Source organism: Phalacrocorax carbo, chromosome 2 (genome assembly GCF_963921805.1).
Source record: "Phalacrocorax carbo chromosome 2, bPhaCar2.1, whole genome shotgun sequence".
Taxonomy (NCBI): domain Eukaryota; kingdom Metazoa; phylum Chordata; class Aves; order Suliformes; family Phalacrocoracidae; genus Phalacrocorax; species Phalacrocorax carbo.
In genome coordinates this window covers 40122181-40142099 of record NC_087514.1, presented here as the reverse complement: position 1 = coordinate 40142099, position 19919 = coordinate 40122181, and the positions used below count along the sequence as shown (strand labels likewise).

The following is a 19919-nucleotide window of genomic DNA, read 5'->3' as shown; positions in this document are numbered from 1 at the left end:
ATTTGCATCACTTGTCTTTCTTGGGTTTTATTTCTCTCAGTTATTTTCTCTTTCATTGCTACTACTACCACCACCACCACTACTACTATTATTATTACTTGGTTTATTTCAATTATTAAACTGTTCTTATCTAACCTATGAGTTTTCTCACTTTTACCCTTCCAGTTCTCTTCCCCACATCCGGCGGGGCGGGGAGGGGGGAGCAGGGCGGGGAGGCAGGGGTGGGGAGACTGAGCGAGCAGCTATGTGGTGCTTAGTTTCCAGGTGGGGTTAAACCACAACAACAGTGCAGGGATTTCAGAACTTTTCCATGCCTTGAAACTCAACATTGACAAGACAATCCCACCTTGGCATCTAAATTGCTCTCTGGATCAAAGCAGAGGTTGCCATTTACACTTTCATGTGCTAGTGGCCTTTGATGCTTTGGACATCCTGTTCCAACCACTTCATTAGTCCCTTTGAATGATTACTGAAATCCAAGATGAGCAAATTAAGTATCTTCCAGCTCATTTGCATCACATTTTCTTTAGTTATCAGGGAACACACATTTGAGTCTATCACTTGGTGCCAGGCCAATAGCCAACATTTCCAATATCAAGAAATCAGGCAGTATGCATCAGTCAGCTCACTGCAAATCGGCAATTAGCATGATGGCTAGATAGGTTCACATGAGCATAACATTATTAATTAAACAGCAGCTGGATTAATCAAGATAGCAAAAGTAATTTGTTGGAATAAATATTTTATTAGTGTGTCTATCAATAAAGCAAAAGAAGAGGGTTTAATTAATTCATTTATAAAAATATTCACGCTGTAGTGGCTGTAACCCTGTTTAAGGATCTGGAAACAGGCCTCATCTGTAGATGGGTATATTCCCACTTTATCACTTCATGTTAATTGTACTGTAGATATCAGTTACCCAACTATAATTACTGGTATGTTAGTTACAAGCCAAACATTGCTGTCTGTCTCTGAACAGCAATACCTGACAATTGATGCTAAACAGCTCTTCTTCCTCTTCATTGCATTATTCTTTCAGAAATGTGCATTCTGCCATTTATTCACAGAAAGATATTCTTGGAATATGGTGGGTTATGATACCTCTTGTCTTGATTAGAGACCTGGTCTTTCTTTTTCTCCAAAAAAGACCATGAAATTGAGAAAGGGTGAATATATTTTTTATTTCTCCTGGTATTAATATCTAAGCAGATGGGGGAAATGGTATATTTTAAACAAGTATATGCCATAAACACAACAGGTAGCGGTGATTTCTATCTGACTGAGGAATATTTGTCTACTAATGCTGAGAAATATAAAGAAATACTGAGAAGCAGAGAGAGGCTACTGATCTTGCAAGAAGGTCATAGGTTAGTGTTTATTGCAAACACTGAAGAGAGTGGGAAAAGATTTACTTTAAGGAGAAGATCTACTGAAAGAGCTAGATGTAAGCTGTTAGGACTGTTAAAACAATCAGGCTTGCCAAGCCCCATACCTTTTTGGAGGGAAGACCTCCGTGGTGGGTTGACCTTGGCTGGATGCAAAGTGTCCACCAGGCTACTCTACTACTCCCCTTCTCAGCAAGACAGGGCGAGGAGAAAATAAGATGGAAAAAACTCTTAAGGTAAAGGCAGTTTAATAGAGTAAAAGCAAAGGCCACACATGAAAGGAAAGGAAAACAAAAGATTTATTCTCTACTTCCCATCAGTAGGGAATGTCCAGCCACTTCCCAGGAAGGAGGACTTCAGCATGCATAGCAGTTTCTCCGGAAGATAAACATTGTAATAATGAATGACCCCTCTCCTCCTCCTTTCTCTTGGCTTTTATTACTGAGCAGATGTCATATGGTGCAGAATATCCCTTTGGTCAGTTGGGGTCAGCTGTCCTGGCTGTGACACCTCCCTGCTGGTGGAGAGGCAGCCCTGATGCTGTGCCAGCTCTGCTCAGCGGTAGCCAAAACACTAGTGTGTTATCAGCCCCTTTCTACCTACCAATAGAAAGCACAGCACTACGAGGGCTGCTCTGGGGAAAACTAACTCCATTTCAGCCAGACCCAATATAACTGTTTCTTTTTCCTTTCTTTGTGTCAGGTGGTTTATTACATGTTATTACACAGAGGAAGCCTCTTTCTGAGTTATATCTGCCTGTCCAAATCTTAGACATGTGTGAGAAATTTGCTGGAAGCCCTCATGGATAGACGTTTTATATACTATGCATGGATATGGAGTACACATGTACATATAAAGAAGGAATTTCATTTGCAAAAGTAAAGTTAATTTAATACAGAATACTAATAAGAAGAAAAAAGAAAGAAATATATGATTGGAAAATGTTAAATAATTCTAAATATTTAATCTTCCTTCAAAAACGTTTAACCCACAAGCTGTACTACAATTCATTTTTATAATGTTCATTATTTAGTCAGCAGTTTTACTCTTCAAAATGTTTCAGTCATGTTTAGGGAAAAGAAACAAACCACAGTGACTTCTACAGTCAAGTTGCACAACATGAATGGTGAACAGGAAATACTGTAAATAAACAGGTGACATTCCCTCATGAAAAGCCACTTGTTTTCCGTATTTGTGTGGTACTAATGCAATAATTATTTAATCTGTATGTAACATCCAGGTGGAGTAAGCAATATACCTCAAGTACAATTGATTTTTTGATCCCTTGGAAGCCTTTATATCATATTGCTTCAGTTGTCATGCCAGAAGGGTACTCTAAACTGTGAAGTTGAGGGGAAAAATGTGCTTAATCTGTCAAGGAGTCTGTAAGCCCAGTTGGTCCTGGAGGTGCAGGGCAGCAGAACCACAAGATCCCGTTTTCATTAGTAGCGGGAGGCTGGGCTCCTCTCACCTGCCTGCACAGTCTTCAGCAAGTAAACGTGGGCTCACAGCGAGCCAGCCAGCCCTGCGGTGCCTCTAGGTCCCATCCAGCTGCAGGCACCATGACACCGGGCACAGCGGGGCTTGGTAGCTCAGGCACAGCTTGGTCCTAGCCATCTCCAGCCAGCACCTCCTCCAGAGCTGGTTTGCATTTAGCTGGCTCAGAGCACCAGTACAAAAAAGTGGTGTCCACCTGATACAGGCTGTGACAATACCGCCCCAGTAAAGTGAACCCAAAAAAGCCAAGGAAGCTGCTGATCCTGCAGTCTGCTCAGAGCAAGAGGAAAGTTGGATTAAACCCACTTTCCTGAAACACCAGTGAGGTGAATGCCCTGGAGAGGAAGCTCAACAGGACTGTGCCACAGTGCTGTGACAGCTCTCATTCACAAGTAACTCAGCTTTAGCGTACTGTAGCTTAATTCTCCATGGGGAAGATTAATCCCTTGGAGGAGGATTAAGCTACAGTGAACTAAGGCCACTTTATTTCTGAATGGGAAAGGCCACACAGGGATTAAATGTACTTTATCTTATGTGCATTGATTTCACAGCTTTAGTTAATTCATCTTAACTTCCCTGAATTCCCTTGTGTGGACAAGCTTTTTTGTCTGCAGAGAGGCTCTTGGAGCTGCTTGTAAAGCTTCTCATGCAGCCCAACCAGAAAGCAGGCTGGAGTGATTTCTGTGCCTCTGAAGGAGCTTATACCTGTCTAGATATTATTAAATTACCTCTTTCTCAGATGGTTGATCCGTGACACCGTTTGAACTGGTTTAATTAGATTTTTTGAATGGACCAGAGAAAAAGGAGTTTTCTTAAAACTAATCTCTGCGTTATTTTAGAAATCTCTCATGAACAGTCTTTTCAAGGCTTTCAGATAGCACAGATCGTGTACAACTGCACAGCCAATATTTTCTCAAGCATGAACATGTGTGGGCAGTGCAGTTTCCTTGCCCAGTGGGATTTTCTTCTTCTTTGGTGGTGGTCATAAGAAAACATTTTGTCTATATGGAAAGCAAATGAGCAGAGTTTCTATTCCCTCATCCTAAAGATCTTAATCCCTTCCTCCCGGTGGCACAAGTGGCGCCGATCTGGGTTGAAGGGGATGTTTTTGTGGGAGCTGCTCTTAAAATAATAGTATGATTTTGCTGGTGTTATCTTTTGGGGAAATGAATCTGCTCATTTCTTGCATAGTTAATGTGATTTACTGACAGGTCCTTCTGATAAGGTGTTTCCTGATACTGATGAATCATAACCCAGCTTTACTGTTCAGCTGCATCATGACACTTCACATATCAAATTAAACTTTTGGCAAAAAGTTCTTCACTGGGACACTTCATGCAACACAAAAAGGCGTCTCTTGTGGATTCCATACAAGCTTTACTTTAACTTAATTCTGTAGCAGTCAATAAATATTTTATCTTTTTAATACATAAATCAGGTGCCTAGGGGGCCCACATTCATGTGGACAAAGTCATGTGAGAACGGAATTGTACTGAACAAATTAAGGAATGTAAGTAATAGCTGAACATCAAGGACCAAGTGTTTTCCATCAATATTACTCAATAGTAGTATTCATCAATACTGATCTCAGTGGGACTGGGAAGAGATTTTAGAATATAATGCAACATGAGCAAAAGAGATAAAGTCTTTTTAATTTAGCTATTTGTGACCATTTGCACTGAAATTTACATATAAATACAGGAAATGAAGAAAATATTTTTTAAATTTAGCTGTGATATCTGTTTTTATATACCATTATACTAAACGCTTAATAAGTGTTCAATGTGTTCTAATTATTGCTCTTCCTCTTCTTCCATACAGCTGATCGGATTTGTCTATGCCTGTTACGTGATCAGTATTTTCATGGAGGAGGAGGACAGCTGTAAGTACTGATACACACCTCTCCATCTCTGGAGGCAAAGTACCTGGGGTGAGACTTAGTCTTGCATTAAATACCAAGGCGAAGAACAAAGTTTGAAAAATGGCAGAATCTGGTGTTCATGTACACAACAAATTGTGCTCAAAGACATACTTATTTAGGCGCTACCACTTTATCCAGGTGTCAGGATTGTACTTCTAAACCTCTCCATGAGCCATGTCACACTGCTGAAAATCATGTGATCCGTGTTGCACATACATATTTATTTATGTGTTTATATCTGTACATTTAAATTTGAATCAAAGTCCCTGAAGCCATTTAGTCTGTTTTTCCAAGTGACAGCTTTATCATCAGTAAAGTTAATGGGGATGACAAATCAAGCCATGCACAGTGTGCAGTATCACTCTGATCGATAATTAGATAGACCTGATCAACACTTACGAGTAAATAGACCATGCATCTAAAATGCTGACCCCATGTTCTTAACCTGCCTTTATCAGTAAAACCCTTATATATACATATATAACCATACTGTTCAAAAAGTTTGAAAATGTCCACACCTTTAAAGAAGTATTCATTAAAAGTCATTAAATGGGCATTGGAAAACTCTGGATATGCTGAACATTTTGGTAGGATACTGTGTGAAAAGAGATGGTGAGAACTGCCTAACAAGGTCACCATACCCACGTGACTAGCACAGCGATTGGTAAAAGCAGTAGTGAGAACGGAATAATATTGGATGAGCAAAGAGGAGCGAATACAAGAAGTCTATTTTAAAAAGAGACAACGTGATCATGTCAGTTACTTCCTCTCCTATATGAGGAGTTAAGCAGTAAAATGTCTACTTCTAGGGGGGAAAAAAAAGGAACAAATGCCAATACAATTTTATGGCTATAGGATAAATAATATACAATTAAGTATTTATGCATAAACTTTTATTAATAAATATTAACATAGTTGTTTCTTCACAGAATAGCGCTAGTGGGTGAAATGGATATAGTAGAAAAAAATAATTCAGTTTGTAGGAAAGCATTTGATAATATCTGGAAAATCTTACTGAAAATGTAATTCAAGTAATTCATGGCTGTGATGGAAAAGCAGATTTTTTGATTGAAAACAGTGTGAAGGACCATAAACAAAATACTATTCCATTGCTACAAACTGTACAACATTCTGTTCTCCGTCATAATGCAACAGACATTAGTGTCAAATCTATTTTAACACTGTCATTTGGATTTGTAATAGGAAGAAAATATATCAAAGAGATTCTCAGATAAAGCTGAGTGAGAAGGAGTCGTAAGCATGTAGTGCACATAGTCTACTGTGAAAAGGCGTAAGGAGCCTGCATGAAGACTGGTGCTGTAAAGGAGAAATAAGAGCACTTGGAGAAGCAACATGAAATGTAGATCTTGAGGAGGAGGAAAAGCCCAGACAGTGCTCCTTTGGAAAGCTAGGAGTTGCCAGTTCAACAGGAACCAGTAAGACAGGGTCACGGCAGAGGACAGCACAGCAGCAAGACAAGTGTGTAATTTGGGATGCATAAACCGAGCCTTTGGTCAGTAAAATCCAGAGACAACTCCTTTCCATATGGCTGTGGTGAGTCATGACAGTAGCTAGGGCTTCATACGGATATCTGGAAACTTCACTTATGAGGCAATTACTAGCTAAATTCCTGGAACAGGGAGGCTTCATTAAATGACGAGGAAGGTTGGCAGGCTGATAAGGAAGACACAAACTACAGTGCCTTTAAAAGAGTAATAGAGTGTGTGCAGGCTCACCCATATGCAAACAAAGATATATCAGTAGCTGGGAAGACAGACTCTTCACTTTTTACACAAGTATGTTATATTATTATTGGTTTTGTTTAGTCCTTTATAGTCTGCTTCACGCACCTGTGTTTTATGCGTGTGTGAAAGGCAAAACTCCCACCAAAGCATGCAACGTGTTCATGAAAAATGCAGCCACCTGCTAAAGAGTATATGTGGTTTGTATTCAAGGCCTCACAAGAGGGATATTGTCAAGTTAAGGGCCTTGTTCGCTTATAAAATGTGTCTGTCAGAAGAGTTGGGGCAAGGTCTGTCTTTGACATCCAAGCCTTGATCCACTTTCTTCTGACTGCGAGCCCACCTTACTGTCTTTGAGAGTTATGTGCTGTGTGATACCAGTGGGAATTTAAATCACTGCGAATGGAGAACAGCTGACATATTTGTTAACCAGTAAAACACATCAAGTGCTAAGGTGATCCAGCAGGTAAAACTGACCCAGTGGCCATTCTCCACAAAGGAATTGGGTATCCACATTTAATTTCTGCTTGTCTTCTTGAACTGCTGAGGGCAATTTGGTGTTTTATTACAAGTGAAAATCATCTCCCTAGTCTTGGAAAGTATGATGTACTTTAGCTCAATGTCCTTCATTAGGAATGGCAAGTTTCCCGTTGTCACTTGTATCTTTACATATAATCTTCTATACTCTTGTGTGAATAGATTTTTATAGTTAGCAGTCGATCACCTGGGGCAGGGGCGAGAGTGGTGTGCTGAAAGTGGAGCAAAGAAGCACAATAGATAGATCTAGGAGATTTTACAACCAGTGCAGGGAAATAATTTCTGATTTGTCACTTGTTTATTCACTTCTAAGATCCTGAGTCCAATCAAAAGCAACTAAATGGCCCTTTAGTATCTCACTTTCTGCTAATTTGTGTCTCAATGCCCATTTGTGTTTTAGAGTCTTCTATGCTTATGGATAAATACATTAAAGGCAAATGTTAACTCATTCTGTAGCAATCCCACATATATGTTTTAAATTAAGAAACGTCCGTGTGAGGCAGTGTGGGAAATGTTTTGATTTGGTAATTAGCTGAGAAGAACAGGACTTATTCTGGGAAAATTCACATTGTTAACTTGCAGCATAATGAATAAAAATTTATTTAAGAGAGAGGTACAGTGGTGCTTCAAGATAGTTAGGTTAAAAAAGACTGATTAAATTAGGATAAAAGTCCAAGAAACTGCAATGAAAGAGCAATTTTATGCATTTTAATGTAAGCAGCAAATTCTTTTCTTAGGTAGATGCAGCTATTCTATCATATTCGTGCAGTAGTTTGCACAGAATAAATCCTCAGCCATCTGAGAGTCAAAGCCTCCCTAATTAAATATACTCTGCAATATTCAGTGCATCAAGTTAACCCCAGTTCTTGGTCTGAAACCCATCAGGCAGACTTAAAAATTAATAATAGCTGCCTGTTTAGCCTCTGTGCAGTGCTTAAATGGATTTTGAGCCTGACATTTCAGCTGATGGACACTTTTCTGAACAGTAATAATGCTTGAGGAAACATTTATTTCCAGCTATTGCTCACCTTACCTACGTTTCAGACTGTACTTAACTTTTAGTTAGAAGGAAGATGATAGCAGGTCAAAAGGAATGAAAAAGAAGACATGTAAAAGGCACACTGCTGTAGTGGGGTTAATACCTTTCATCATTCATCCTAATGAAAAAGTCTATTTATATCTCTCCCCTTCATTTTTTCATTTCTTTCTTTGTAGATCTATCAATCTATATAAGCCCTTTTGAAGGAAGAGAATATGTGAAATCTGTAATCATAAAAGCTTGTCACTATCCTGTTTGTGAACCATTTTCTCCTAAAAATGAACCCAGAAGCTTGTTGCCACCTTGTCAGAGTTACTGAATTGTTTTAATAAAGTGGAGCCTGGAGACAAGGCAAAATACATTGTTAAAATCATTATTAAATTTCTAAATAGTTTCTGGACTTTTTTGAGAAATAGTTGATAGCACTATGCTGCTAAATACTAGTTCATAAATATGACATTGACACGTCAGAAGTACTGTGTGTGAATTTGTGGGGTGGAAGCTGAATTGCACACAAATTGCATAAGGAAAAAAAGTTAAATCAGAAGGGAAGGTTTGCCACAAAACTACAATTGCGATTTCAGCATTTATTATAAAAACAAGACAAACGCCAAAAAGTCAATCCAGGGAAGTTCAAACCTCTTGTGTGCATATGCAAAAATAACAGAAGGGGCTTCCATTCACCATGAAGGAAAGATTTATCCCCTAAATTAAATCACAAGAACAAAATTAATAAAGAAAAATTTATTTTTTTTGTCTCTTCCCTATGCCAGTTGTATTCAGAGCTCAGCTGTCCTTGCAGAGCAGAGAGGAAGATGATCTGTTTTAAAAAGGAAGAGTTTCCCCATACTGTGGTATCAGTAGGAACCTTCATATGCCATCATTAGAGAAATATTAAGTAAAGAGAGATACATTATTACCACCACTGAAAAACTACTGCATTGCCTTATCTAACAAATGGCATTACATTTATACACACCATTGAGCATCTGTTGGCAGCAATGAAACAAGAGAGGAAGAATTTTTTCCTCACATTTAATTTAATATTTGTAGTTACACAGTAGGTCCAGCAGTGATACATTTTTTTATAAATATGCTATTTTTTGCAAAACGAATCAAGACCTAGCAATAGCTAATATTAGCAACAGACCCATGTAAGTTTATACATGTGATTACCTTAATATATAAATATACGAGTTTCCTTAACTAAGGAGTTTTTGGAAACCCACTACTAGTATCTTTACATCAATTGCAATTGTCTATGCGGTTGAGTCTGTTTAGCTTCTAGAAAAGAGAATTTTTATCATAAATGGTTAATATCAAGGGTGACCAAGAAGGAGGATATTGCACTACACTTCTGTTGGGCGATACAAGAATCAAACATCCCCAGATAATGCCTATCCTAAATTACCTCACTGAAAACAAGGCCTTATGAAACTTTCCAAACAGCAGCCAGCAGCACAGATCATCAGTGCGCTTTAGCACTCACCACTCTCACTTTTAGGCCATAATGACTTGAGATATTGAAACAAAACGTGTTGTTACTGACGAACAGATGAATATGCTTGACACAGACTTTTAAAATTATAATAAGTTTTACCACCTGGCACTGAAACAGCACTATGGCTGCCAGGTTGACAGCATTCTCCTGGCTTCGGCATTTCTGTAAAACGGCAGTGACTATCAGTATTTTTGGAAGGCTTGAAAAGCAATTTGCACCTTTCTGTTCATCTGGACAAGCAACCCAAACCCCCAGAATTTTGATATACCAATTTTGGTAAAACAGAATCAGTTATTTTCACCAGGCATAGACTATATGTATGGCTTGGTGCAGAATTATAATGGATCCATAACCAAAATGTATTCTGTAAGTGTTCATTCAACTGAACAGTTTTCTAAAAATAAACAAATGTAGATCCAGAGACGAAGAGTCTAACACAGCTGTCCTCAGACGTGGTCTGTGACATCTGGAAAGCCAAGGAGCCCAGCTAATGCCATAAAACACCTGGCTGATGACAGGTGGTTCCTGCTGCTCCTTGCACTGAGGTGCTGCCCACATTTCAGGGTGGCTGGTGCCAGGGAGTGACTCGTGCCCTGCTAGCAGTTGCCTCCATCACCTTGCAGATGCCCACCATGAACAAAAGAAAAGGTTGAAGTGTGACCAAAAATAGCACCAGGAGTATCCAGAAGACTCCAGCAGTTCAGCTGTGACCCAGGCCAATCCCACCAAACATTTAATGGAGACAAATGTCAAGGTCCAATTTCTGTAGACCTGAGAGGTCTACCCAGCTGGTGTTTGTTGATTAGATACAGACTCATCTATTTACTATCTTACTTATACCTGATTCCACTTTCTCCTGTACTGGAAATATAAAGGATAAACTTGTTATTCTAACAACATTGTATGGTCTTACAGTCCCATTGGTGTCCTGCTATGTATCATTAGCCTTAATGTATGAATTAACTGTACATGCATGCTCACTCCTACACTAAACTAACACAATAAATTTGTAAGTATTTAATGAAGGAAGTAATACAGCAGGGTTGTTATATGATCTAAATTACCACTACATACTATTTGATTTTTTTTTTTTTACATTAAGTTATCATACATTGCCTGAACATATATTTGTTCTCGTTCCAGTGGAAACGTGTGCATAGATGTAATGCTCACAACCAAGGGTGAAACCTCTGAGGTGGTGTAAAATAAAAGCAGTTGAACAATATAAATACTAAATGCTAGAAGACATCTTGATCCTAGTAAAGTCAGTGGCAAAAAAATTGCAGCGGAGGCATGATTCCCCCTTCTTTTTTCCTGCTTAAAACCTGTAGAATAATCTGTCACGGGAAAACAACTAAAAAATGTATACCCATGCCACCCTCTGCTTTTACATTCCCCTAGCAAAATGTACAAAATAGTCTTCATTTCCAGTTGTAATCTCCATGGACTGTTGCAGAACACCTTGTTCTAGCTGAAAGATTGCCTTTAAATAATGGATAGTGCACAGTATACAAAAAGGGAAGTCTTGGCTGTGGAATATTTCTAGCAGCAGCAGAAGTTATCTGCCTGAAAGTATCGTACATTTAGTGTGTAATGCAACATGTAAGGTTTGTCCAGATAGGGTGCAGACAAAGCATGAGAAAATGGCATCATCTAAATGACATGCATAAACCAATTCCAATTTTTTATTGATAGAGCATAGCTTGCTACAATGTGTGACTCAACCCTAAGAAATGACCCTTGAGTTTCTATACCACTTGAGTAAAATATTTTAGTTTATCTTTAGTAAAGAATTAGTTTCTTACTGGAGGGTTGCCTCTAATTTCCTCTTCCTGCACTGAATTTAATTATGACTTTAAACTGGGACTAACTTGCCTGGAAACAGGTAGGAAGATAATAGTTAAGATGCCATTTCCATGCAAGCCTGCAGGTCACTTATTTTCCATTAAGGAAAAGAGTAACTCACTCAAATTATAAGTGTCCTCCAGTGCCTTTCCACAATTCCTCCCATACACACAAGACACAAATATTTTTTCTGAAATTCAGTAGGAAAGAATCACCTCAACCAGTTTAGCACAAAGAAGAATTATCAGATATACCCCAGAATGTTAGTAGATGGGAGCAGTAGTGGCGAACACACGGTATAGCTTTGAAATTTTCCTGTGTGGGTGAGAAAACCCCGAGTACCCAGAGCCAGCTGCCTGGCACTACAGATAGCTCAGTATATGGTACATAGTCTCGTCTGCTTCATACATCAAAATGATACTTGGTCATTTTGATCAAGTTGGAGTTATCCACTCATTCTTTAGGAGTGTAGAACCTGATATTTTTTTAAGATCTCTTTTGTACCAACGAATGGTGTGAGCTTTTAGCTACCAACCGGTAAAGAGCTACGACTACTTGCTTCCATCCACAGTTTGGGATTTTGACTGTAGAAATATGCACATAGATATAATGGTTTAAATGGGACCTCGGGAGTACAGGTGAAGCATTCAGAAATACCTGTAGGGAAAGCAAATATTTTTGATGTATTATTTGCAGAAAATGCTAACATATTCTTCCAGAGAAATGTGTCAGAGCAGTATTAGGGCATATATTGGCCAATTTTGACCTGTTTGGATAAATACATACATCTATATGTGTGTGTATGTGTGTAGATGGATATGTGTATGTATATGGGCTGATATGTATATGTGTGTATATATATTTTGTTTCAAATGTAGGTATATACAGTGTCCCCTTAGATTTAAATTAGTTTCCAGACTGATAACTAGTAAGGAGAGTTTTTAAAAGATAGTTCACTACTAACTCATAAATTCCTGTTTTGCAAATATAATTCATATTGAGCATTTCTGCCATCAATTCTGAATATTATATGCCATATCCCATATATATATGCACACACACATATATATACATAAAAGACAATTTCAAATAGGAATATAATTATAAACGTACAGTTTTCCTTAAACTGGGGCTCCTACCTTCCTTTAAAATTTCTTCATTTACTACTGTAATAAATAACATTCTTATTAAAATGGAATTATTATTCTGATTAGAGGGGATATATTGTTTATTGAACATTCCTTGGCATGTCTTAGGTCCATGCATTGCTTCCCTACTCCCAAATACTCAGTATGCACTTTTTTAACTAGCTGATTTGATTCAAGCTTCTACTTAGCTAATTTAATATTGATTTTGTTTTAGTCTCTACCTTCCACCTCCTTGGCCTTTCTGTTTAAATTAAATCTGCTTTTAAATGGATGCTATCCCAACCCCCAGTTGCCAGCACCTTATCCTTTTCACTTAAATTGCATCTATTGTTAAATCAATCTTACTCCAGCATCCAGCAACCCTCTCCGGAGCTTTCCACTTGACATCACACACAGGCCTAAGTGGTGCCCGTTCCTGTCCCTACCTTTCACCCAGCTTCTCCATTAAAATGAAATCTCTTTACAAATCCCTTTTCCACTCCCAGTACCAATCTTATTACTTCTTCACTTCCAAATGGCAACAGCTTTGTGTCTATTTTAATTTGTAGAGCTTGAAAATAAACTTTTCAGGCTCCCACTCTTCTGTGTAAATGCCATCTCTCCCAAGACTTAACTTTCATACAGACAGGTTATCCTAATTTCTGGGCCTCAGCTTAAGTAATATCCATTTCACTGTTATTGTTGCTTGAGTGATAAATTCCCAGTTACCACATCACGCTTAAGAGCTCTGTCTTGTAATAACCACTGCCTTTGGTGTGGAAGTGTAAACCTGGAGCACGTGGTACACCCGTGTGATGAGGTGGTGTACCAAGCCAAGGAGGGTACAGGATTAATCAGGCTCTACACTGGGCCATAAATTTTCTTGGTTATATGCTGATAAGGTATCTGGGGATCTAGTGAGTTGAACAGTTACTGTTGAGGCAAATATTCCCTCCGCATCCTGCTATACATATCTCAATGTGTTTGACACAATCACCAGGCTTGTGGATGAATTAGCAGTTCAGGTGGCCAGAGTTCTCAGTGCCTTTTACCTTATGCCCATGTGTGGTCTGAGAAAGTGATGGTAAGGTTTAATTTCAGAAGAAAGAAGTGTCCCCCCTTTTTCCTTACAGACAATAACCTCAGAAATGAAACCAGACCCATACAGACCAACTGGACCAAGACACTGCCACTGACTGAATTTTCCTGAAGCTGAGGGTTATTCACAATTCCCTTCTTAACAATACTAAGCTCTGAAATACAGCACTAAAAAGCCAAAGTGGCTCATTTCTTGTTTGAAAGCAGTATCCATGATGAAAATTATACGAGTCCCATTGTATGTAATGGATCCCAGTGTATGTAATCGTACATTATAGCCTTAGAGGCAACTCGAGCAACTACTTTGCACATCAGCTACTGTATAAATTCAAAACGAGATGGCTAACTGGCACGAGACAGTGAAGTACATTGAACCAAGCCATAAATTTCAGGTCACAGTCAGGTAATTTTAGAAGATCATTTTATTTGGTAGTGTATACTTTCTCAAAATGTGGCAAAATCAAACAACTCAAATAAGAATTAACTATCCATAGTTTTACCCATCTTTGAAAATTTCAGCTCTAAATCTCATAAATCTAAAGGCAACCAGCATGTTCCACCAAGAAAAGTTGCCAATTTTGTTCGGAAAAGGAAGGGATAACAATGTTGATTGTTGATAAAATCAAAGCAAGAGAAAGACCCATGCAAATAAAGTATCGCAAGGATTTATTAGAAGAACCACACTCAAAGAACAAAAGAAAGGAAAAGATATTCAAATATTAAAACTAATTTAAGGATTTTTTTTTGCTAAACCCTTTTTTTTATCCTGTTGAATTTTTACTGTGACCTATTCTTTAGGTCTTTTTACAGCCTCTCTGGTGTGACCACACCTTCAACCCCTCATTAAATAACCTTTCTAAAGTCCTCCTATTTGTAAACCTAGACTTGTTGTCTATATGTTGTACTTCTCAGATTTTCTAGTTCTACTACTTCAATGGTTCTAATGATTTCAGGATATAAGAGAAACAAGTTTTATAGCAAGAGGTGTTATCTTATTAAATCAGGTGATATAGCTAATATGGTTCTCCAGCTGGGCCAGCCGGTCAAATACAATATATTACCTCTTCCTAAAAAACCTATTATTGGAGAAGTCTACATTATATTTATCGTATTTAGTCTGTGTTGCTGATGCACTTTATTAGGTCTGTATCATAACGAGTCTTTCTCTTAGCAGTGCTCTGTGATCTGGATCGTAGCTGGACTCACTTTAAACTTCATTTGACATTCTTTTGCCTTGAATCAGTAAATATACTGTTGGTTTTGTTAGCAGAAATTAAATCTCAGTAAATCTGTGGTTTTCTCAATATTACAGGTTAGATGCAGCAAAACCAAGTATTACTATGTGACTTTCACCATTTATATAATTACTTTTATTCTTTGGCATTGATTTCTACTCATTTTCTTTTCCTCCTTAATCATGGCAATGTGTTATCTTGGAGTAATGAATTTTGAGAGTTACAAGGTTTTCATAAAAGTGTATTTTTTACTTCATCTTCATTCAAGGAGAGGATTTTTTTATTGATAAGGTCAGTATTGCATTATCTTTCTTTATCATTAGCAGACTGATTCACTGGTGGGTTCAAAATGAGTATTAATCCTGTAACAGACTCTATCCCTCTTTTACACATTCATCTTTCTCCTAATATGAAATGATATCAACTTTCTAACAGTGAGAAAACCATTTTCCTAGTCATCATGTTTGCTGACACGCATGGTATTGCTTTTTTTCCACTCCATCATATATGAGAAGACCACTGGCTATTGTAAGCTCCAGTTTTGTAAAGCTCTACATTCTTACCACTATTTTCAAAGCTGAGGATGTAGTCATATAATATTTTGGGGGTTTGAGGAGCTAATTTGAATTGGTGACAGAGATGGTAATGCCAAAAGAAATACTAAGGTCAGCAAGATGACCTGAAGGTGAAGATAGAACAGGACAAAAGCAATAACAATATGAGGTGCAATAAGTTTCCTAATTTGCAGAGAAGCTCTCACAGAGACAAATGACTACTTATTGCTGCACGTCGATGTGATTAAGCAGCAGACTTACCAGATATATCCACAATGGCTTTGAAATAGTGGATGATCAGATATTCTGTGGCAGACTAATGGTACCATAGAAGGACTTGATGGTGCATTTACTGGGGCTAGAGAAGGCTGGCATGACACTGATCAACAGAGGGGTTATTTTGCTGGCTTTCCCATCTTAAGACACTAAAGGCAAAAGCAAAGAGAAGATTAGAGCTTGCTGGTTTGTGCTTAATCACAGAGATAAAAGATTGAAAGGAGACAATTGAGAATCTGAAGATCACAAAAGGAGTTTATCTACTTCTGTTTCTGATCTGTAGAATCTGAAGGCACAGTAGGACCCCAAGCTTACCTGCTGGGTACTCAAAGAGGGAGAATGTGGGATTTTCTGCTGGGATGAGGAGAAAAAGGCTCTAGCAGCGCTGGAGGCAGCATTAGCTGCTTAGCAGAGGAAAAAAAGTAGAGGCTGAAACCCTGGCAGATGTGTGTTAGAGGCCTTGGGGTCTGCCTCCTCAAGGACTGAAGCAGACCACTGCTAAGCAAGGTGTAGCTGTGAGCAGAGTGTAGTTGCAGAGGAGGGGTTGCATACAGTGCCCCACACTAAGGAGCAAATGTCATGTGGTGAAGCAAGATGTCTCCACAGGATGTCACTGATGGTCATGTGGACAAAGGCAGGATGATAAATGAGAAGGGTGTGGAAATGGAAATTGCCTTATCTGAAATGGCAAACACTGTTGGACAGTGTTACTCTGCTTGATATCGTAAAGTGGAAAATATCACCAGATCAGTATTCTTCTGTAAAAGCTGATACCTGACCTCTGAGGCTACTGGAAGTACACATTTTAGCATGTATGTCAAGTTCAAGATGTCAAGTTAAAGGTGGTAGTTCTGTACCAGGACCCCAATAAAGTCATCTACTAATAAAGGAAGGGTCGGGAAAGAAGGAGACTCTCCTGACTGACAGCAAAAGATGTTAATGGGCAGAGATGTTAAGTAGATTTTAAAGCAAAGATTTGAAAATCGGGCTATAAAGGAAAGAGACGAAAAATTGCAGCATGGTCTGAATATGACAGCTTTAGTCAGCCAGAGCTTTGAAGTTGATGGGCACACTCACCTTTGTAGAGAACTCCCACAGAAAACCACAGCACTAAACTCAAAAAAGGCAGAATTAATTAGATTATAAACTAACACACTTCTTATGGAAAACTCAAAGCTACTGGATCATACAGAGTAGAAATGAGAGGTTTATAACACCTCCTCCCTTGTTGTCTGTGTCCATGCAGTTGGGGAACCATGCTTCCCATTTGAGTCTCAGCCACATCTCTGGCTCCTTGAATTGCAGCAGACTCTGCTTGGATTCCTGAATCCTTAGCAGTGCCTTCCCTCCATTGTCTCTAACACCTGCCTGGTTTGCTGCTCCCCTCTGCAGCCTCAGCTTTGAGGAGCAGGCTAGCAGCTCCTTCCCTCCCCGGCTTGTGTCCTCTGCTGTGCCATGCACACAGATGTGCTCTCCTGAACATCCCCATCTCAATCCCATTCAGTCTTTGTAAGATAAGTAAAGATACAAACACATGAAGCAAATATCGAGTCACAGAGGATGATAGCAGGAAGGCTCAGGAACAGCATTCCCTCCCTAGGAAGGTGGGAACAAAAATCCAGAATCACTCAATGATAAAAAGAGTCCTCCAGTCCTATAACTTACTTTTTTAAAATAAAAATATTCTTCTGTTTTCAATGGATGATGTGAACTTTCTCTACGTATAGAAGACCTTCCCTCCAAATGCCACAAGCGTTCTGGAAGGCATGGCTTTATGTCATGTATTTGATCTTGTAAATACTTTGCTCTAGGAAGTTTAGCTTTAATTATTCAATAGAGTTGAACAGGGTCTGCATTATATAAGGGGACATTAATTTCACATACGAAAGCATCTGTGACTAGTAGTTAAAATTAGAAACAGCAGTTGTGATATTGCTGGATATATAATAACCAGGCAGATATAGATACTTAAATTTGGTCTCAAAAGTAAATAACTGGATCATACTGACAGATAACTGAAGCAAAAAGAAATTGGTATGGATACAAAGAACAACAGGCCAGAAATAGAGACCCGTGGGACTCGGCTGATAGGAAAAAGAACAACTTGAAGGAACAAAACACCCAACTTGCAACTTAGCAATGAACTGTAAGTGGAGCAGATCAATTACAGCTGGTCCTAGTATCTGCACCAAACATTTTTAAGAGAACTTTGTAGTTTATGACATCAAACTCAGCAGAAATACAAAGGCACACTAATACATAACATATATCCCTGAATCAGACTACCAAAAAAGAAAAAGCATAACTTCAAAAGGCAGAATCATAGTTCTGTCTCTTCTGAAGCCAACTTGGACACATTAATTGTGAAGATCATGTGTTTGGAGGTGTGACTGAAGCTGTAGCAGCCTTCTGTACAACAGTCTTTACTCTTGACTACTTGAGCTGCCATTTTAGTGGATTGACTCTGTATGTGTTGTGAAAGCTCAGAGGCATTGTTCCTCTCTTGGCATCGTGTGAACACGATAGATATAGTTTCTGGGCATTTAATCTCTTTTATGCATGGATTATTTTTCCTTTGCTAGCTTAATTTGTACCTAGGCAGTATAGTAACTTTAATGGTAAGAAAAAGAGGGAACCTCAAAGCATTCTGCACCAAAAGAGATTAGATCAGAAAGGGTGCCAGAGAGGGGAAAAGCAGTAATTAGTGAAAACAACAGAGCTAAGATTTTTCACATATCAAATTTTCTTACTGTATAAAAATTATGTAGGAGGTCGTCATTGGAATAATTTGTAATTTACTTTGGTCATATGCAGAAAGAAGGCTATCCTTCACTGTATTTGAAATCTTATTTTAGAACTAGCAATAGCACCTTTAAGTACAAGCCTCAGAAAAAAAAGCTTTATTTCTTTGAAGTGGTTTTAAACACAATTTCCATATGCTTATTTATTAGTCACTAGACAAGTATTTTAGTCATCAAGACAAAGCTTAAGAAAATATGTTAGTATGCTCATTTAAATGTTAGCATTTTCATTAAAAATGAGGAACAGAAAAATAGCGACCTATATAGGAAGAAAATGTACCATCAGAAATATTTTGTCTGAGCAGCATTGCTGATGAATAACATAAGCCATAGCCGACTATGCTGAGATGTATGGGATGTTTGACGGCCAGGATGATCTGCTTTGCAAAACAGGTTAGGCTCTGATAAGTATTTAGAGAGTGTAAGATATAACATTTGAAACCAAAATGGAAAACTATTCCTCATCAACTTAAGTTTTGCACACAGGTTTGCAGATAGCACAACGTCACAAAAAGTGGATGTTTGCTGAAGCCTAAAAGAAAGAATTCCCACATATTTGCAGCTTAAAGAATATTCTTTTCCAATACTAAATTAGTGGTAAAAAACTCATGATAAGTATTTTTCCTACAGACCTTGTGTGTGATGACTGTACTCTTCCAGTGCATGTACTAAGGACAAGAGTCCTTAGTGACCTGAAAGTGAGAAGTGCTTACTTTAAGAAAAAGCCCATAATCAGGCAGGCTGTCATTTAACTTCCGTAATGGGATGGTCAGCTGTAAATAGCTTCCAAAGGCATGGCACAGAGAATATTTTGGAAAGGTATTTTCATATTTGGAGTGACTCAGGGATCTGGGATAAGGTTTGAGCCACGTTCACTTTCTAACAACTTTGATCTTCCTCATACTTTTTTCATCTTATTGGGCAGTCATGTCCTTGGAAAATTAAAAAAAAATCTCAGTATATCTGACATTAATATCTTGGATATCACAACACTGATACAATAAGAAGAGAGTTCAATAGCAAAGGTCTAGTTAAAATTTCTGCACCAGTGCCCTTTATAAGGCAACTTGTGAGAGGATGCTTCTTTCAGCGCAGTCTTGCAGAGAAGCATGGGACTTGCATGTTACAACTTAGGACAGTTTTAAAAATAATTTATCTCACTAGGAGAAGACTAAGAAGAAAGTCTAGTGCAAAAACTTAATAATTACTGTGGAACTCTGAAATATTCCCTTCTAGCTTCCAGTAAGAGAAGTTTATGTAGAAGGTTGTCTTTTAATAATTTTCTACCACTTTATCCTCTTTTAACCTGATTACCATCTGCTAGCACTTTATAGAGACAGAGCAGCAATGACATTGCCACA

The 19919-nt window shown here is 38.3% G+C and overlaps 1 protein-coding gene across 1 annotated transcript in view; it reads left to right on the top strand.

Annotated features, from left to right (window-relative positions):
* NKAIN3 (sodium/potassium transporting ATPase interacting 3) overlaps nucleotides 1-19919 on the top strand; it is a 376936-nt gene that overhangs the window by 347038 nt on the left and 9979 nt on the right. Inside the window, exon 5 of the mRNA XM_064442644.1 lies at nucleotides 4704-4764. Within this exon, the coding sequence (XP_064298714.1) occupies nucleotides 4704-4764 (61 nt within the window). The remainder of the gene's footprint in view (nucleotides 1-4703; nucleotides 4765-19919) is intronic.